The following is a 21,904-nucleotide window of genomic DNA, read 5'->3' as shown; positions in this document are numbered from 1 at the left end:
TGATGAGAAATGGCAGCCAATCACGAGGCGAGACTTCTCGTACCAAACACGAGGCGAGTCTCGCCTCGAGACTGCTCGCAAAATCGCAGTGTGTTGGGACTTACCTGCGCGCAGGCCCTCCCCAAATAACCCGAAAATTATCCTCTGCCTTGATTATTGGTAAAATATTGCAAGTGAACATTACATTCTTCCATATGAGTCCCTTTTGAATTTCTTAACCGTACCATAGCACGAGCTTAGGTCATTAAGTGGGTTAAAGTCAAAATTTGTACCGAGGCCAAGAGGCCCTCTCAAATAAGAAATGGGTGTTAGACATCCTGAAGAGATACTGGACAGGACAACTTTCCGGACTTAGGTTATCCTATCTAAAACATGGGTGCTGACTTATAAATCATGAACAATGTAGGTAGGGATTTTGATAGCCTCAATAAATTCGACATGTAAGAATCTTTGAGCTTAATTGGTAATTGTCGTTCTTATTAAATGAGAAAAATGCAGAGAGAACTTGCATTGTTTCATTCGATTCTTTTGAAATAATCTCTCTCTCTCTCTCTCTCTCTCTCTCTCTCTCTCTCTCTGTATTTATAATAATGGTAGATCAATTAATTGATATATATTTCATGTTTGTTTTACATATCTATTTGTAATATTTACTTGTAACATGATAGCATTCATTCTATGAACGATTTACAGCTGGTTGATGAATGTCCAAAACCAAGACTAGCTATCGTCAGTCGCGGCTCAGCAGAAGACACAAGACAACAACATGGAGGTGTTACGCCTCCTCGCAACCTTGTCAAGTGAGTCATTCTCGGGTGATACCGTTGGCATGCTCCCTGTTGTCAGATAAGCCTCAAGGAATGCATAATAAGACGTGCTTTACTCTGATGGCATACTGAATGTCCAGGGGAGGGGGGCATAGGTTGCCGGTGTGATGGTCACGGGATCGATTGGAATACCTGGGGTCATGTCACGCACATTGGCACCATTTTCATATATATATATATATATATATATATATATATATATATATATATATATATATATATATATATATATATATATATATATATATATTATATTATGAAAGCAGGTGTCATGTAGCACTCTATCAATGGGCCACTTGGTCGCTAGCCGGTATTTATTTATTTTTGCTTTTCCCTTGCAAGCCACCGTCATACTAACCTCGCATATCCGCTCCACAACTTGACTAGCTCACCTCGAAATATGTGCCGTGTCCAGGGGAAAAATTAATAGACAGAATAAACATACGGGTGATATTGAATATATTAGATTTAGATTAATTCATTTAATTAATTTCACTCCCAATCCCTTCATATTGTAGATAAGATTAAATAAATCATCATATTTTTGTGCTGAAATAGATAGTCATCCTCTGGAAATTAGTTGGCTGAATTTATTTCTATAAAACCTAAAAATAAAGTAAAAATTTACAATAACCCTTGTCACATAACTCCTCCCCTCTCCTACAACACGCTTGGGAGACCTGTGGGGAAGTGGGGTTTTTGGGGATGGGGGATGCAGAGAGTGAGGTTTTATGGTGGGGGAAGCCTCACTCTGGACAGCCCTTAGGAACACTAACCTAACTTAGGATTATCTAACCTAACTTAACCTATCATTACCTAACCTAGCCTAACCGTGGGGGCCTCACTCTCTTGGATCCCTTCCCCCCCAAATGGACACTAATCTAACCTAGCATTACCTAACTTAACCAATATGTACTGCAGCAGTCACATGCTATTCTTCACGGCCAGCATCTGAAATTGTCATATACTAAGAAATAAGATCCATTAACACTCAACAAGAGAGGAAATACTACCATTTTCAAAGGTATAACAACAAAGATAGATCACTGTCTTCCAAAGTCTCCATGATGACAGCTAGTCACACTGGCATGATGCTGTGACATCCTCCCTGACAGGGCAGCATGGAACAATGCTCTTGTAGTCTCCTTTATATATCTCACAAATAAAATGTGCCTCATAATAAAATGCTCATCATAAAATGGTTATCGTTCAATACTTTGAATACGATGAACAAGCTGAGGTTATGTATGGACAAACAAAAAACTTTTTATATTTTTAACTCACATTTGAACTACTTCCTGAGGCCAATAGGAAATATTCCAGGGTTCAGTGTGTGAAAAGAGCCATGCTGTGCACACAATTTGTGGACTTAGTTTCTGGGAGGCACCTCTGTTTTCAAAGTATATTTGTGAGTTAACTATAGGAGGGTGCTGTCAAAACTTTTACAGATGTACACTACAGTAATTATACTGTATCATCATGTCAGTCTTCATCAGCAAAGTAAGAAGGAGTTATTGTAAATATTAACACAAAATAAAAACAGAACAATTTTAGGTAAGTAAAACAAATAACATTCTACATAGAATGATAAGGCTTAGGTCAGTTCTGCAGGCATGCCACTCCCAAAAGATGGTATTCTTTTACTCTTTCACCAGTCTCATTATGGCTTTTCTTACCCTTGCAATCAGATAGAGCTTCTCATTCTGAGTAATTTGAACTTCATATATATATATATATATATATATATATATATATATATATATATATATATATATATATATATATATATATATATATATATATATATATATATATATATATATATACACACACACACACACACACACACACACACACACACACACACACACACACACACACACACACACACACACACACACACACACACACACACACACACACACACCAACTGCAAATTATTTATAATGCTGACTGATTTTTAAAGATTTGCAATATCTTTTTTTTTGGGGGGGAAGCAAGGTTAGCTTGGTTAGGTTAGGTTAGTTTGGTTAGGTTAGGCTAGTTTGGTTAGGTTAGGTTAGTGGTTAAGTTAAATTAGTTTGGTTAGGTTAAATTAATTTTGTTAGGTTAGATTTTTTTTATTTATTTATTTATTTATTTATTTATTTATTTATTTATTTTTTTTTTTATGTAGGAGGGACACTGGCCAAGGACAACAAAAAAAAAAAATGACCACTGAATTGCCAGCCCCATAAAAGGTTCCAAAGCGGTAGTCAAAAATTGAAGGATAAATGTCTTGAAACCTCCCTTTTGAAGGAATTCAAGTCATAGGAAGGTCGAAAAACAGAAGCAGGCAGGGAGTTCCAGAATTTACCAAAGAAAGGGATGAATGATTGAGAATACTGGTTAACTCTTGCATTAGAGAGGTGGACAGAATAGGGATGAGAGAAAGAAGAAAGTCATGTGCAGCGAATTATTATGCACCACATTCATGTTATTGTTTTAAAGTATTCACTTAGCAATAATATAGTGGTATTAATGAAGATCTAACTCCCCTCGTGACTTCTGGCATCTAGCCAAAAACATACTTATCATTATTAATAAAACTAGCATGCTGCAGCATTTATAATTCAGAACTCAAAATTTAGTACATTAAGCAGTATTTGTTATTGCTGACTGTGTATATAATTAATAGTGCTAAGTATATATTTAAAAAATGTGCCACATCAATGATTTTGGGCAGTGTTGATGGGTAGGTTGGCATAGTATGATAATGGAACCTCCAGTTCCTGTGACTGCAACTACATACAGTAGACAGCAGGTCATTTGCAGATATTCATACAGGGTTGGAAAATTTTCTTTTCTTTTTCAAACCTCTATGTTTTTTGTTTTATTGTTTTTTTTGGGGAGTTTTATTGATTTTTGGAGGTTTATTTATTTTTTGGTTTATTCCTCATATTTTTATGTAAATCAGTTTAAATAAGCAATCAAAAACCTAGAGTGAAGAAAAAGGTTTGAAGTGTTACCTGGAGAACAGATACTTGTTTAGGTCATGTTGATACAGGTTGCTCCAGTTGAACAAACCCTGTGTTAACTTGTACTGTACAGGAAATGAACAGGTCATTCTTGACTATTTTTACATTTTTTATGTATATATTATACATATATAGATGTTATTTATCAATATGATATAAAACTGAATTTTTATATTAAAAAGGCTGTTTTTTTTTTTTATGATAACCTTGTATCCACAATATTTAGTATGAAAAGGCTTGAAAATTTGAAGTAAAGATGTTAGCTATAATGTTTTAGTGTTTCAATTGTGAGAAATTCTTGGTTGAAGCTCCACAGCATTTTATCCCTGAAAACACTGATATGCTTTGTTGAGAAGTTATTTTTCCCTAATGGAGCTGTAATAAACAGATTTAGTAATATAATGGCATGGCAATTATGTAATTAATAAAAGGTTTTTACACATTCTTTTCCAACAGAGCTTACATCCACAAATAGAAAAAAGTATTAGCTACTGAAAATTTACTCATTTATTGTTTTTTTCCATTGGAGAACAAAATGTGATTAATTCACTAATAACACAGTGAACAACAATTTTAGCTGCTAGTACCATATGAAAAACATAGAAAGATTAATGCATAGTATTTTGTAGTTTCAGAAACTTTTACCACCATTTCTTAAGTTAAAAGCCTTTATGTATATTACTCTAGTTCCCTAAGTTTGTTGTGTATAGAGAAAGATTATAAAAAAATGGAAGTGCTGTTTGAAATTGTATTTTAGCATTTTTGTGTGAGATAGAATATAGATATATATGGGTATTACTCTCTTGCAGTACTGCAATGTGGTCTAGCAGTGAGTAAGGTGCTGGAGCTGAGTGACAGGTTCCTTGAGTTGCGAGGAGAGTCCACCTGGCTGGTCATGGTTTGTTGAGGAACTTATATTATTCTTGTGTGTTTCTTCATGGCTCAATGATTTATACAGATGCAATGATATTTTGTGGGATGCGTTGCACACACACACAACACACACACACACACACACACACACACACACACACACACACACACACACACACACACACACACACACACACACACACACATGCCATATACCTAGAGATAGTGAAAGCAAGCATGTTTTTCTTCCAGTTTTATGCTCCATGGTGTGGCCATTGTAAGAAGCTGGAGCCCATCTGGAATCATGTGGCACATGCTCTGTATGGCTCAGAAATCCGTGTTGGCCGTGTGGATTGCACTCGCTTCACTGCTGTGGCCACTGAATTCATGGTGAAGGGATTTCCCACCATTATGTTGTGAGTCATGTGGACCAAGTTCTCATATTCAGGAATGTGTATACACCATAGCATTTGCAAATAATATGTGTATGATAAGTCCTCATCACACAGGGTGGAATCAAAAGTTTTTCATCTCATCAACTCCTCTCCTCTAACTGACTGTCTTCAGCCTCTCTCTCACCGCCGCAATGTTGCATATCTAGCTGTCTTCTACCGCTATTTTCATGCTAACTGCTCTTCTGATCTTGCTAACTGCATGCCTCCCCTCCTTCCGTGGCCTCGCTGCACAAGATTTTCTTCTTTCTCTCACCCCTATTCTGTCCACCTCTCTAACACAAGAGTTAACCAGTATTCTCAATCATTCATCCCTTTCTCTGGTAAACTCTGGAACTCCCTGCCTGCTTCTGTATTTCCACCTTCCTATGACTTGAATTCCTTCAAGAGGGAGGTTTCAAGACACTTATTCAACAATTTTTGACCACTGCTTTGACCCTTTTATGGGACTGGCATTTCAGTGGGCATATTTTTTATTGGATTTTTGTTGCCCTTGGCCAGTGTCCTTCCTACATAAAAAAAAAAATCTAATAAGGTGGCCAAAAATGTCCCCAGGTCAGACTGCTCTTTTGGTGTTAACCCAGTGTGTCTTGATATCCTTCCCTTAACTATTTGTTTGTTAACTTCTGCAACATATGTGCCTTTAGACATAATTTTCAATCTGTGGAACATCATCTCCTTACTAAACCTTTTCTTTACTACACTGAGACAAGTGTTGCAGGCTATTGACAGCAATCCCTCTATTCTCTCCTACTTTCTCCTCACTTTCAATCCAAAGCTGGATGTTGCATCTACTCACACAGTGAATTAAACTGGTTTTGTTTTCAGCTTCCTTAGTCTTCTTAATTTTCTCTAATTTGATTTCAACTTCAGAATCACTCTTAGACTAAATTAATCTGTGCTTTATATCTCACATAACTCCTAACTATGGAAAATTCTTTGATTCTTCAACTTTCAAAGTGAGCATATTGTAAATAACTTTTTGCAGTCTCCAATCTTAGAGACCAGTGTTCACCACCAACTTTGGCTTTCTTCTTTCACTGACCAGACTGCTGAAGTTTGCTATGCATCTTACCTGTATCCCTTACTGTGTTGTAGATACATTTAACATTCTTAATTTTTCCTAACATCTAATCCTTCTGCTTATACTGTCACTTACAAATAGTCCTCTACTTTGGGCTCCTCTGATTAAAACTTCATCTAACTTGTCCTATCCTTCTAATTCTTCTCTATAAACCAGAGATGCTTCTGGCTGATTGGGGGGAAGCTTAGGAGGTATTATTCAGATTTTCCTTGGAAGGAATACTGTTTATGTGTCAGGGACTGACAGAAATGATTGCTTCTTGGCATGAAGATGTACAGTACATTCTATACTTTTTTCTCCCTCTAAATGTTCTAAATCTTGGTTTAACTTAGCATCTGTTCCTGTGCTACTCATGAGGTAGTTCACAAATAGTATCTAAGCCTTCTGTCATCTGAAACTCATGCCCTTTACATTTCTGCCCTTAATCATGCCAAAGCTGTTCTTCAACATGCCAGAACTCTTTCATCAATAGGTAATGTCAAAATCTTTCTACTTGTAGATCTAACTTCCCTCATGATTTTTTGACACCTAGCCAAAATGTCCCCAACATCTTTTCTTCATCTTTTTCTTCTTGGTTTCAACCTGATGGCTTTACTGCTATCTCATCTGTCTCTAAAGCTGAATTCTTGCCCAGACCTTTGTCAAAACTTCAACTCTGGGAGATTCTACCAAATGATGTTTTACATGTCCTCCCTACCCTTAGCCCTTATGAACCTGATGGGGTCATTTATATTGTTCTCTGTATATAGGGGTATGCCTGCACTTATGGCATATCATTGAATTAAAGTATATTACTCTCAGAGTGAAACCTGTAGTTTAGTGAAATGTGAAATACTTTATGCTGCTCTTGTACTTGCAGCATCCAGGGGGACATCCGTCATAGCTTCACTGGGGATCGCACCAAGGATGACATTGTAGGATTTGCTGTAAGGATGGCAGCACCTCCTGTCCAGCACCTGGCCAACCACCATGAGCTACAGGCTCTCACAGAGCGTCCTGGCCATCTTTTCTTCCTTTATGCTGGCACTCAAGATACTGTCTTATGGGTCTGTATTAATTATACGTATTTTTACAGATTATATTTATATTTTATGTATTTACATTAATTTTTTTCAGATGAGAAAAGAGTGAAGAGAATGTTAGATGGAAAAGGGATGTATTTGGAGTAAGGAAGAGTGGTTGGACATGGTAGAGATGAATGGAGAACAATTGTGAAGTCTTGAAGAACTCTGGAAGGTTTGTCCGTATCTGGTCTGAAAGGGATGGGTCCATTATGAGACAACATAGGAAAATCAGTCATGCTGTCAGGACCTAATGTTCAGAGTTTGCTTCCATTTGTTGTGGGATATGTTGCTCTTGTATATTGAGTAATCCTTACAAAACCTACTCAATGAATTTGATTTAGGAAAATTGTTGACTGGGGCATATGGTTATTCAGCTAAACTTTGTTGTCCCAAGCAAGATTTTTCTACTCTGAGAAATCAGATTCAGTAATCTTTATTTTCTTTAGATTTTTTGCTATGCCCTTTCAGCAAAGCAGACAACAAACATGCTACATAGGTAATATATCCTCATTACCTTTTTCACAACATTTGATTTGCCTGCATTAATCACTGCAAAATTTGTTGTTGATATTGATCCCGTAAAGGACTGGAGGTGGCTATATATGCTTTACCAGGTGAGGATTGGAGATGGTTATAACCACTTCACAATTTTTATGTTAAATTTAGCTACTTTTTGTCAGCTTTTGTAGTTTAGTCATTGGTAATACTGCCTGCGAGCTAGTTAGTCTCTGCCATACTCTCACCATGTCCAAACAAATTGAAAGTGATTCTGACAAGTTTGATTCCCTGCCCACTCCCTCCCTGCCACATGTATTATCTGCTACAACTTGACCACTTGCTATGCATCTTAGTGAGTGCAATAGGGTGGGAACTTGATAAAGCTGTTTAGCATGCATGAAGAGAGCTCATGCTAGCCATATCCAGTCAGGCAGAACCAACACATGGCAGGAAAGTGACTTACTTCCTCCAAAAGTCTCTCCTCTTCAGCTTGCTGTCTCCATAATCACTGCATGTAGAGACATTTAGATGGAATCGTGAGAAAGAGGAAGACTTGATGTTGAGTACAAAATCTGTTTCATTTGCTCTTCCATTGCAGGCTAAGTTTAACCCTTTCTTTATGATGATGCTTTCATAGGCATCATGAAGCACCAGTAGAATGTATGATGATGCTTACATAGGCATCATAATTACATTCTGTTTTAGTTGTTGTTGATTTTGTACTCTGTTGTGACTCGCTAAAGACTCCGTATATTGTCCTTGAGGTTCTGTTGGTCCTCCCATCATCCCTGTTCCCTCCAATCATGTAAATGAGCTACACCATGCCCCACCCTCTATCCAGAATGAGGAAGTCTCATTGGCAGAGCCTACATCACATGTTCCCCCCCTTTGGTCCCTCCCTTGTCCTCCATTTCCCCCTATCCTTCTCTTGATCCCATACTCCTCCACTAGGGAGGGGAGACTGTACAGGGGGTACAGTTCCCCCCTCTCCCTGATTTATTCCTTGCCCTCATATCCCCCCCCCTCGCTCTCTCTCTCTCTCTCTCTCTCTCTCTCTCTCTCTCTCTCTCTCTCTCTCTCTCTCTCTCTCTCTCTCTCTCTCTCTCTCTCTCTCTCTCTCTCTCTCTCTCTCTCTCTCTCTCTCTCTCTCTCTCTCTCTCTCTCTCTCTGTGTGTGTGTGTGTGTGTGTGTGTGTGTGTGTGTGTGTGTGTGTGTGTGTGTGTGTGTTTGTGTGTGTGTGTGTGTGTGTGTGTTTACCTAGTTGTATTTACCTAGTTGTGTTTTACAGGAAAAGAGCTATGCTCATGCTGTCCTGTCTCCATATCTGTAAGCCTCCAGCTTAACTCTAAATTCATGAATATTTGTTGCTTGTACCACTGTTTCATCTAAGTTGTTCCTTAACTTAAGTTAAGTTTATAAGATTTGTCATCAGCAGTAGTCATATATAGGGAATTCATGCATTTTAGTTTATTTTGTACCTATTGTATGATATTCACTTGATTGTTTCTTTGTTATGAGGATATGTGTGTATATTTTTAAAAGTTGCGAATTATGAACTTTACAGTTGGTGGAATATGACTGGTATACTGAAACTAATTGTAAATAAAAGAGTGATGAATTAGATATTTGAAATAATCTAACAAGAATAGTTGATAGGTGATGTATTACCCATATACTTTTAGCATAGTTATAGAGTAGCTAGGAATTGAGGATATTGGTATTAATATTCTTGATTTTCTCTTTCTCTAGGATTTCTACAAAAGCTATGCTGAAGAAATGCGAGCCTTCCATTACTTCTACAGTATTGGGGCAGATTGCATGGCAGAGGTGAGTGTAACTTGTAGCTGTGTGATTATTTTAAGGGCTATCATTTATTGCTTTGAGATGGAAATGGTTCTAAAGTAATAATTTTTTTTCTTATTTTGTAATATATGATTCTTTTTGTTTAATTTGTCAGTCTAGACTGATGTTTTAAAGAAAATTTTCTTGTATTTCAGAATTTTAATCTTGAGTCAAACCCAGCAGTGATGGTCTTCAAAGATGATATGCATATCTTTTATACAAGTAAGGGTTGAGTTTTATTTATATGTATTTATGCTTCATCAATAATGCTGAAGTCTTGGAATTCAAGCAGTATGTTGTTATGATGTTTTAGGTAGGACATTTCAAGTATTGGGTGTTATTACATGGTATGAGTCAGAAATTTCTTGTTAATTTAAAATATAGGTGTTGAGATTTAGTGCTTACACTTTGTTTCAGGTTTTCTGTGCATTGTGAAGGGTGACTTGAAGGGTTGAGCAAAGAGGGATCTCTACCACATGTTTTATATTCAGAAGCAAGGAAGATTTATCTTTTTTTGTTCAGTATTTTCTTATTATTCGTAGTTTTATTTATTTATTTATTTATTTATTTCATTATTATTATTATTTATTTATTTATTTGTTTTTTTTTACCATTCTGGATGCTCTCACAGATTAATGTGAAAGGTTAACTATGTATGAAAAAATGGTAACACTATTAATTCTTTTCAGTATATTTGTAGTAATTACTGTGTAATTTCATAAGTGCTTGCTTTCAGGTGTTACTTACATAAAGAGAGAATTTTGTGAATGACTTAAGGTTATATTGCATCCAGTGTCTAGAGTATTCAGTTATGATTCTTTTATTTGTTTATTTGTTTACTTATTCACTTATTTATTTCATTTTTTAAGTGTATTTGCAAGTGTTTCAAACTGTACTATTCCAAGAAGTTGTGTTATATAGACAACAAGTTTGAAGTTTTCAGACTGGGGAAAAACTTTCTCAGTATAATTTTAATGAAGAAAAATTCAGGATTTGATTTGAAGAAATGCTTTTTTAAAAGTTTGTTAGTTTTGTTTTACCAATAAGTCACATTGTCATTAAAGTATTGTAAGTAGAAGTCTACTAATAGTTAATAATCAAGCTACATAAAAATTGATTAGATTTAAGAATGATAGGAACAGCATTGATATAATATAATAAACATGAAAAGGCAATGAGAATTAACCTGTTGAGAGTACCTTCTCACTGATGAGATTTATGTATAAATGGCACATTTTGACCACAGGTATATTCAACCATGTGAAATAATTCTCATTTTGCTGTATGGGAATTGTTTCTTATGTTTGATTGATGTTGTTTTGAATAGTGCCAGAGGAATGGGAAGTAGCAGAGAATCAAACTGTGATTAACGAAACATTGGGGGAGTGGCTGAACCACGAGCGGTTCGTCACCTTCACCAAGATTACACACGGCAACCTTGGCCAGCTGTGGAAGGTCTGTGTTCTTGGTTCTGTTCACATTGCTCTCACAATATCTAATATGTTACATTGTCATTTACCTCATGAAATATCTGACTTTGCTCTCACAATATCTAATATGTTACATTGTCATTTACCTCATGAAATATCTGACTTATTGTAGAGAAACTCCACTTACCAACATTTTTGCATTATTATATCACTAATTTTTTCTTATATTTGAGGATCCACAACTATGATTCTGAGCTAATAGAATATCCATAACAATTGCTAATCATGTGACAGTGATCTATCTACGTTACTAGATAATTATGCTCTAGAAAAATTCCACTATGATAACTTCATAGATTTAAACAATGGCATCATGTATTTATGGTCTATATGAAGTTATTCTGTTTAGAGAGAGAGAGAGAGAGAGAGTGTGTGTGTGTGTGTGTGTGTGTGTGCACACTTTTGTACCATTAAACATTCAACTTTTTTTTTCTCGTAGATTAAGAAGTTTTTGGCAATCACAGTTGTTAAGGAAAACAAGATTGGCAGCATCACCACAGATGAAAATACGTGAGTATATTTCATCATCACCTTTCCTTAGCTTTGCCTTTTCCTCTTTCACTATATCTTTATCTATGCCCACTAAGTATAACTTTACTTGCTCCTTAGTAAATCAAAACTACTAAAATGCTTAAACAAGCATCAGTTGAAAGTTTGCTTATTTTCTTTTTATTTGCTCTCAGCTTTGCAAATGAATGTTATCTTGTCTGGGGGTTTCTTTATGTAATGCACTTAATTGAGGATGTCCATTTTCTTTGGATGCTGATATTTTACTAACACATCATGTCTTGCAATCACAAAGGGGATTCAGTTCTTTCAGAATAACAGTAGAATTCATGGGAAGATTCAGAGCTTTCGTCATGTTTTAATTTCTTTATGGATGAGGGCAAGATCAGAAGGGCTGGCATAAAAAAACTAGTTAAGTATGGCATTGAATCTGTGTGAGAACGGCTGTTAATTGTGGTGTCCCCCTCCCATGCCAGCCAGGACTATGTTGATGGTTACAAGTAAGTGTTGTTTCCCTTCCAATACCTGCTATACACACACACACACACACACACACACACACACACACACACACACACACACACACACACACACACACACACACACACACACACACACACACACACACACACGCACACACACACAGGCACAGACACAGACAGACAGACATAGCTTCTCTTCCCATAGAATTCCCTATTTCCTCCCAGTCATTGTAGTACTTTCTTGCATTTAGAAAACTTAGGTTGACTTCTTAAAAAAAAATGTTGTGGTATTTGCATGCCTATCGGTTATTCTGCTTCACAAAAGGTTTTATGCTCCTGTACTTAACATCAGATTCAAAGACTGAGATTGGAACCTGAGACTAAGGGCAATGGAATCCTGTGCATAATTAATAGAAGCTCATTTCTCTTAAATTTTGTTTTGCAAATAGCCTCATGTGACAAGTGATATTACCTGTTTAGACTGTGATGAGACTGTTGTTGGATGATGGGGTGAATGGCTTTAGTTTGTAAATGTTGTGTTGCATTTCAGCTCTTCCCACCCTCAGTTTTGCAATATTAAGAGCACTTTGATCATTCCAGTCTATTCAGTTTAATGAATTGTTTAAAAGGATTATAAATATGAAATGGAATAGTGAAAAGATGTGATATGTCACCATATTCACATCATCTAATTGATTCTATTACCCAAGATGTTGAAAAAAAAATATGATCAGAATTTAGATAGGGTTACTGGAGCTTGATGGTAAAATTTTCCAGACACTAAGTAGCTACCCAGACAGTACTCTGATAGCAAGTAACCTTATTTTCCAGGTGAGGTATTTAGTAGTATTATCCAAGGCCCCTACATGATCACTTAATATCCCATTCCCAATTTTTTTTTTTTTTTTTTATGCAAGGGATGTCAGTATTATTGATTGGTTTAGTTCATATATGTATGCATATTTTATTGAGCTTCTTGTTTATTTACTTAGTTTTACCTGCTTATTTATTATTTTTTATTGTGTTTGGCTAAAAGAAAAACCCTAAGGACTTATACCAAACAGACTGAGAGATTCAAAGAATTAAAAAATTACAAGAGTTCTACTGTATGATTGTGTGACTGCTGTTCTGTATTTCTTTTTATAGTGTAGATACCTGCATTTTTATCTCTTTGTAGCATTTGCCTTTGTTATATGTAAAGCTTCCATAAAAATGAGTTGGCATAATGGAAATAGACCTTACAGCTAAAGCTTAAACATAACTTATAATATGCTAAAGAATCACTAATGACCTTAACACTTCCAATGGCCTTAATTTTTCTTTTATGTTTTGTGAACTGATAATAAAGTAATAACCACTTGATTTCATGGTATTACATATTAAAAGTATTTTTTGCAATTTGCAGTAGGTTATAGGTTTACAAGATCAGTTTTCTCCATTGAAAGGGTTCATGACTGAGGGTTATTCAATACACCTCACACCCACCTTATGATGGGGTTATGTTCCTGAAAACTCAATCATATAGTGACCCATCATATATCTTGCATTAAATGGGAAGAAAGGGGATGTACCCAGACCTATTATTTTGCTCTCTGATTAACCCTTATAGCGTGTGATAAAATGCACGGGCAGGATTAAGTTTTGTACATAATAAGTGGGTACTTAATGTTGACATGTGATCCATTGCTTACTTTAGTGTTTAGTTGAGTTACTTTAACAAAGACTGGGGCAATTATATTTCATTTGAAAGCTTAGAAGTTGCTCTTTGTTATGGTATAATCATAAAAGAGAAAATTGAATGTATGTATGCATGAAAAATAAAACATAAAGTAAAATTTTGAGGGAGAGATAGATTTTTATGGGTATTCTTTTATCTTCTTCATTTTTCACACAAGCGTTCTGAAAATGGTCTACAAGAGGCTGGGCTTTGTATAACTGAAAAGCAGGATCTATTTTTGGAGGCATTTTTTTGTTATCATTGAAATGAACAAACTTTAGTAGCAACTGAAACCTTGTTCTATTGAGTTGAGCATTGAACCATGAGGTTGACTGGCAGGGGCTAGAGCAGTCCCAGTATGACATAAGAGTTGGGTTTCTAATTAGTCCCATATTCATTATTACTGCTTGAAATATAATTTCTTGCTCTGTTTTACCTTCTTTGATCCATAAATGTACCACAAGCGTCGGTTTTTACTCACATACTCAGCATTTTTATGAATCCATTGTTCTGCATACCTGTTTGTTTCTATAACCATTTTATCAATTGTATCAATTGTAAAAGACTTCCTAAAATATTCAGTGGGCATGGTATCACTCTTGGATGGATGTTGAGTCCACTGGCTCCTGTAAAAGGTTCACTGACACCCATCCTCCCGTCTCTGCAGATGATGCATCAGCTGACTTGTTGGCATCATCATCACTAGTCATTTACATTACTTGCTTTCAGAGTAGCAGAATCATCATCACTCTGCATTCCACAGTTAGCCAGGTCATCTGTGTCCAATTCCTCATGATTAGTTTTGGCATACTCATCAAGTTCAATTTCCTCTAGGTCAGAAACCTCCAATGTGACCCAACACGTCATCAGACATCATCACTGTACCATCCGCTCTTGTCTGGGTCAATTAGGATATATATATATATATATATATATTTTTTTTATTTATTTATTTTTTTTGTATATATATATATATATATATATATATATATATATATATATATATATATATATATATATATATATATATATATATATATATATATATATATATATATATATATAATTTTTTTTTTTTTTTTATGTAGGAAGGATACTGGCCAAGGGCAACAAAAAACCAATAAAAAAGATGCCCACTGAAATGCCAGTCCCATAAAAGGGTCAAAGCAGTGGTCAAAAATTGGTGGATAAGTGTCTTGAAACCTCCCTCTTGAAGGAATTCAAGTCATAGGAAGTTGGAAGTACAGAAGCAGGCAGGGAGTTCCAGAGTTTACCAGAGAAAGGGATGAATGATTGAGAATACTGGTTAACTCTTGCGTTAGAGAGGTGGACAGAATAGGGGTGAGAGAAAGAAGAAAGTCTTGTGCAGCGAGGCCGCAGAAGGAGGGGAGGCATGCAGTTAGCAAGATCAGAAGAACAGTTGGCATGAAAATAGCGGTAGAAGACAGCTAGATATGCAACATTGCGGCAGTGAGAGAGAGGCTGAAGACAGTCAGTTAGAGGAGAGGAGTTGATGAGACGAAAAGCTTTTCATTCCACCCTGTCTAGAAGAGCAGTATGAGTGGAACCCCCCCCAGACATGTGAAGCATACTCCATACATGGATGGATAAGGCCCTTGTACAGAGTTAGCAGCTGGGGGGGTGAGAAAAACTGGCGGAGATGTCTCAGAACACCTAACTTCATAGAAGCTGTTTTAGCTAGAGATGAGATGTGAGGTTTCCAGTTCAGATTATAAGTAAAGGACAGACCGAGGATGTTCAGTGTAGAAGAGGGGGACAGTTGAGTGTCATTGAAGAAGAGGGGATAGTTGTCTGGAAGGTTGTGTCGAGTTGATAGATGGAGGAATTGAGTTTTTGAGGCATTGAACAATACCAAGTTTGCTCTGCCCCAATCAGAAATTTTAGAAAGATCAGAAGTCAGGCGTTCTGTGGCTTCCCTGCGTGATATGTTTACCTCCTGAAGGGTTGGAGGTCTATGAAAAGACGTGAAAAAGTGCAGGGTGGTATCATCAGCGTAGGAGTGGATAGGACAATAAGTTTGGTTTAGAAGATCATTAATGAATAATAAGAAGAGAGTGGGTGACAGGACAGAACCCTGAGGAACACCACTGTTAATAGATTTAGGAGAACAGTGACCGTCTACCACAGCAGCAATAGAACGGTCAGAAAGGAAACTTGAGATGAAGTTACAGAGAGAAGGATAGAAACCGTAGGAGGGTAGTTTGGAAATCAAAGCTTTGTGCCAGACTCTATCAAAGGCTTTTGATATGTCCAAGGCAACAGCAAAAGTTTCACCAAAATCTCTAAAAGAGGATGACCAAGACTCAGTAAGGAAAGCCAGAAGATCACCAGTAGAGCGGCCTTGACGGAACCCATACTGGCGATCAGATAGAAGGTTGTGAAGTGATAGATGTTTAACCCTTTCCTTCCGGCGCTTAAATTATTTTCCCATTTTGTATGACGGCTAAAAATGGTAAACCTAGAAATTGTCAGAAAATTGTTTGAATACTAATAATTATTTTCTCTTTGTTATTCAGAATACAATGATGTACTTTGTAGCTCGATGTGACCTCTGAAAGTTCAGTTTATGCCTTATAAAGTATTCCTCCTCCTCCCGCTGTGTGATCCGTCATCCAGAAACAGCCCGGAGAGCGATGACACCGCGCGCGCGCACACACACACACACACACACACACACACACACACACACACACACACACACACACACACACACACACACACACACACACACACACACACACACACACACACACACACACACACTCTCTCTCTCTCTCTCTCTCTCTCTCTCTCTCTCTCTCTCTCTCTCTCTCTCTCTCTCTCTCTCTCTCTCTCTCTCTCTCTCTCTCTCTCTCTCTCTCTCTCTCTCTCTCTCTCTCATCTTGGAGGGGAAATTGTACACTTCCAATGAGAGAGAGAGAGAGAGAGAGAGAGAGAGAGATTTCATCCCTTTTCATATCAAGTTTCAGGCAAATAACATTATCTCTCTCTCTCTCTCTCTCTCTCTCTCTCTCTCTCTCTCTCTCTCTCTCTCTCTCTCTCTCTCTCTGACAAGTTACCTTCTACCATTTTATTATAAAATCGAAGATAATGAAAAAATTAACATGAAAGAATGATAGGTATCATCTCTCTGTTCTGATAAAACAAGTGGATCCTGTAAATCATTTTCCGAGTCCTCACTAATGTCTTCGCTTTCTTCAGTTTCTTCTTCTAAATATTCACTGTCACTGTCTTCAAACTCAGAAGCACTGCTAAATACATATGTTCTGTCCTGCTCCATGGTGAGTTATGATCTGAGATCCTTCACTCTTATCAGGATGTCTCTTTGCACTTATCATGGTGCCTTCCACCCGGCGAGTGCTTTCCACCCGGCGGGTCGCTGGGGTTGCCAAGTGTCGCCCAGAGAAAGGGAAAATAGCTTAGTTACCGCTAAATTTCCAGAGCTAGTGACAACACTACATGTGGAAACATGCCAGACCCTTTCACTCACACCATCTGACTCGAGAAACCGTGCTTGGAGCTCAAAATTGAGGCGCGAAAATTCTTGATTACGGGTATGATTGCCGTCGCTACGGACGCATTTTTATAATCGTATATATACGATTGCCGGAAGGAAAGGGTTAAGAATCTTCCTGTTGAGGATAGATTCAAAAACTTTAGATAGGCAGGAAATTAAAGCAATAGGACGGTAGTTTGAGGGATTAGAACGGTCACCCTTTTTAGGAACAGGTTGAATGTAGGCAAACTTCCAGCAAGAAGGAAAGGTAGATGTTGACAGACAGAGCTGAAAGAGTTTGACTAGGCAAGGTGCAAGCACGGAGGCACAGTTTCGGAGAACAATAGGAGGGACCCCATCAGGTCCATAAGCCTTCCAAGGGTTTAGGTCAGCGAGGGCATGGAAAACATCATTGTGAAGAATTTTAATAGGTAGCATGAAGTTGTCAGAGGGGTGGAGGAGAGGGAGGAACAAGCCCAGAATCGTACAAAGGTAGCGTTTTTAGCAAAGGTTTGAGCAAAGAGTTCAGCTTTAGAAATAGATGTGATAGCAGTGGTGCCATCTGGTTGAAATAGAGGAGGGAAAGAAGAAGAAGCAAAGTTATTGGAGATATTTTTGGCTAGATGCCAGAAATCACGAGGGGAGTTAGATCTTGAAAGGTTTTGACATTTTCTGTTAGTGAAGGAGTTTTTGGCTAGTTGGAGAACAGACTTGGCATGGTTCCGGGCAGAAATATAAAGTGCATGAGATTCTGGTGATGGAAGGCTTAAGTACCTTTTGTGGGCCACCTCTCTATCATGTATAGCACGAGAACAAGCTGTGTTAAACCAAGGTTTAGAAGGTTTAGGACGAGAAAAAGAGTGAGGAATGTATGCCTCCATGCCAGACACTATCACCTCTGTTATGCGCTCAGCACACAAAGACAGGTCTCTGACACAGAAGCAGTAGTCATTCCAAGGAAAATCAGCAAAATACCTCCTCAGGTCCCCCCAACTAGCAGAGGCAAAACGCCAGAGGCACTTTCGCTTAGGGGGATCCTGAGGAGGGATTGGACTGATAGGACAAGATAAAGATATGAGATTGTGATTGGAGGAGCCCAATGGAGAAGAAAGGGTGACAGCATAAGCAGAAGGATTAGAGGTCAGGAAAAGATCAAGAATGTTGGGCGTATCTCCAAGACGGTCAGGAATACGAGTAGGGTGTTGCACCAATTGCTCTAGGTCATGGAGGATAGCAAAGTTGTAGGCTAGTTCACCAGGATGGTCAGTGAAGGGAGAGGAAAGCCAAAGCTGGTGGTGAACATTGAAGTCTCCAAGAATGGAGATCTCCGCAAAAGGGAAGAGGGTCAGAATGTGCTCCACTTTGGAAGTCAAGTAGTAAAAGAATTTCTTATAGTCAGAGGAGTTAGGTGAGAGGTATACAACACAGATAAATTTAGTGTGAGAGTGACTCTGTAGTCGTAGCCAGATGGTGGAAAACTCGGAAGATTCAAGAGCGTGGGTACGAGAGCAGGTTAAGTCATTGTGCACATAGACGCAGCATCCAGCTTTGGATCGAAAATGAGGATAGAGAAAGTAGGAGGGAACAGAAAAGGGGCTACTGTCAGTTGCCTCAGATACCTGAGTTTCAGTGAGGAAAAGAAGATGAGGTTTAGAAGAGGAGAGGTGGTGTTCTACAGATTGAAAATTAGATCTTAGACTGCGAATGTTGCAGAAGTTAATGAAGAAAAAGTTGAGGGGGGTGTCAAGACACTTAGGGTCGTCGACAGAAAGGCAGTCTGACCTGGGGACATTTATGGTCCCCTCCCCAGATGGGGACTCCAAGGCTGGTGTAGGAGTCGCCATGATGATTTTAAAATTTTTGAGTGGAGGGTGTGTGTGTTATTAGTTGCTTGTAGTTTTGTGTGGAGGAAGAGAGTTGTCTTTAGAGGGCAGGCTGTGACTGCCCCCTTGTGTTGTGAGACACAAAGGGAAACGTTCAGTGAGGTCACAGCTGGGTTTAATGATAAGTTCACAGCACCCCCTGAACAGTGCTTTAGACCTCACTGGGAGTAATTATCGTTTCGGCAGGTATCTACTGCCTCCTCCTGTGAGGAGGCAGTATATATATATATATATATATATATATATATATATATATATATATATATATATATATATATATATATATATATATATATATATATATATTGTCATGTATCATATCGTGTGTATGAAATACTTATTTACTCAAGGAAATACATATATATCTGCTGTCTTGCCTAGAAATTGGTAAAAAAAATGTATAAAATACAGCATACATCACGAATGTGTACTTTAGGTGGGAAAATTTGGAGGCTCACAACATAAACAAATCCTTGTAAAAGCTGGGATGTGATTGGCCAAGCATCCACATGTTGAAAACAAAGAATCAGTGACAGTGGTTGATGCATGACATACGGCCTCAAGCATAAACAAACTGTGTGTCATAAAATGAACACAATATTTTGAAGAGATGCGCGATCATGGTGTGACATGGCATACTGTAAGAGCCATGATCATGTCTGATGTGCTTTAAGGGTTAATTTTCCCTTGTTTCAGTGCATGTAATATGTATATATTTGTACATATCCTATTAGAATGAGGTATATAAATCATGTTATAAAAATGAAAGCAATAAAAGATACAAAAAACAAACAAAAAAAAAAGGTAGAGTTTTGCCCCCTCACCACCCTCACTATGGTTAATGATATTCAGCTTTATGTCCAGATTTAGGGTTTTTTGGGACTTTGTTGGGGCTTTTTCACTAGCTTAAGATGATGTGGGACATGGCACACTTAGATAAGGCTTGGCACAATAAATAAGGATAGATAAAGCACAATCACTTGAGCATACACAAGGCTTGATTAACAGTGTGAGAGCATAGGAATAATTAAGGCAGCACTTTTTGGTATTCTGGTTGGCAGCGCTTCAATCAGTGATCGTAATGACAAGTGTAAAGCATCACATAGCAAGCTGATGGGTACTAATGAAAGGCAATCATATGAGTGAAATATTGTGTAGCTGGGCATCATATAGCAGAGGTGAAGTGTATAATATATATATATATATATATATATATATATATATATATATATATATATATATATATATATATATATATATATATATATATATATATTCTCTGTCTCTCTCTCTCTCTCTCTCTCTCTCTCTCTCTCTCTCTCTCTCTCTCTCTCTCTCTCTCTCTCTCTCTCTCTCTCTCTCTCTCTCTCTCTCTCTCTCTCTCTCTCCTCCATAGCTGCAACTTCTGCAGTCCCATTTTTATATACCTTTTTTTCTGCAATGTAGATGTAAATTTTGATGTATCACTATAGCTGTTAAAATGTGCATGATGGGTGCTAAGGCATGTTTTTAGTGAGCAACCTGAGCCACACTTACGACCTAATTCTAGTTTGTTGTAGATGAGACACCTGATGTTGAAGCATTTGTCTGTGCATTGCACCTGTCAAGTGAATGGAAAGCTGAGTCATACCTCCATTTTTCTCACTTCCACCAGCTTTTGTCCATGTGTAGATCAAAGCAAGCAAGCTGGGATTGTATTTTTGCTATCAACAACCAGCTATTGAATAATATTAAGCAGAATTTTTTCAAAAAATATTTGGTTTTAGTGGGTACTTTTATGCAATGAAAAAAGGAATGCACTATGTTGATGTATTTTCTGGTGTTGCATTTGTAGCAGTACTCAGCAAGCATCAGTAACAAAATAACAAATGGTTCATCAGGGACTAAGAAGACAGATTTAATTTTGAGTTTCATGGTTTATGAGGATTTGCTTGATTGTACCATTGTTTTACAGTTAATAATCCATGTGAGACAAATCGTTGAATAACATGAAAATAAATTGGGTGTTAGTGTGTGATGAAAGCATCAATATGACCCTATTGAGGTTATTAAGTTGAGAAAACATTGTATAATTTCATGGCTGTCATATCTACCATGCTTCTCGCATTATGATTAAATGAATAATCAAGATTTTTCCTAAGTAGAAACAGAGGTGAGAGTTAGAGTGAAAGAAGCAGGAAAAGTGCTAGAAGGCATGAATATACTGTTTGAGTGAAGAATACCTGGAATTAATGTAAAGAGAATATTCTGTGAACGGACAGTGGTGCCTACTTGGATTATGGGAGTAGCAGACAAGAAAAGATTGAATGTAATGGAGATGAGATGTCTATAAAAAGTATGGTGGGAGTAACTTGGATGGACAGAGTCAGAAATGAGGAAGTGAGATGATGACAAGACAGGCAGAGCAATGTATGCTGAGATGGTATACATAGTATAGACATGTTAAGAGAATGGAGAGTGATAGGGTGGTGAAGAAGAATAATAAGATTGTGTGAGAAATGTGAACATGCAAGATAGCCCACATAAGGGATAGATGGTGTAAAGGAAACCATAAAGGGAAGAGGACACACTAGAGCATAATAGAATGATTGTGTGTAACAGAAATGAATGGAGAGGTACCACACTTCGATGATCTCATACAAGTGTGGGGC

At 37.4% G+C, this 21,904-nt stretch overlaps 1 protein-coding gene across 2 annotated transcripts in view; it reads left to right on the top strand.

Moving 5' to 3' along the window:
• Positions 1 to 685: 685 nt before the first annotated feature.
• Positions 686 to 21,904, top strand: part of LOC135101613 (protein disulfide-isomerase TMX3-like) — a 30,626-nt gene continuing 9,407 nt past the window's right edge. Inside the window, exons 1-9 of one of the 2 annotated variants that reach the window (XM_064005823.1) lie at positions 686 to 800; positions 4,654 to 4,742; positions 4,970 to 5,133; positions 7,113 to 7,299; positions 9,565 to 9,642; positions 9,813 to 9,879; positions 10,985 to 11,112; positions 11,587 to 11,657; positions 12,131 to 12,154. In XM_064005823.1, coding sequence (XP_063861893.1) covers positions 767 to 800; positions 4,654 to 4,742; positions 4,970 to 5,133; positions 7,113 to 7,299; positions 9,565 to 9,642; positions 9,813 to 9,879; positions 10,985 to 11,112; positions 11,587 to 11,657; positions 12,131 to 12,154 — 842 coding nt within the window. In that variant the 5' untranslated portion in view covers positions 686 to 766. The remainder of the gene's footprint in view (positions 801 to 4,653; positions 4,743 to 4,969; positions 5,134 to 7,112; positions 7,300 to 9,564; positions 9,643 to 9,812; positions 9,880 to 10,984; positions 11,113 to 11,586; positions 11,658 to 12,130; positions 12,155 to 21,904) is intronic. The other variant, XM_064005824.1, reaches the window with a different exon arrangement.

The sequence above is a fragment of the Scylla paramamosain genome, chromosome 6, assembly GCF_035594125.1.
Source record: "Scylla paramamosain isolate STU-SP2022 chromosome 6, ASM3559412v1, whole genome shotgun sequence".
Classification (NCBI taxonomy): Eukaryota; Metazoa; Arthropoda; class Malacostraca; order Decapoda; family Portunidae; genus Scylla; species Scylla paramamosain.
Note: the sequence above shows the minus strand (reverse complement) of the source record. Positions and strands in the feature narration are given on the sequence as shown.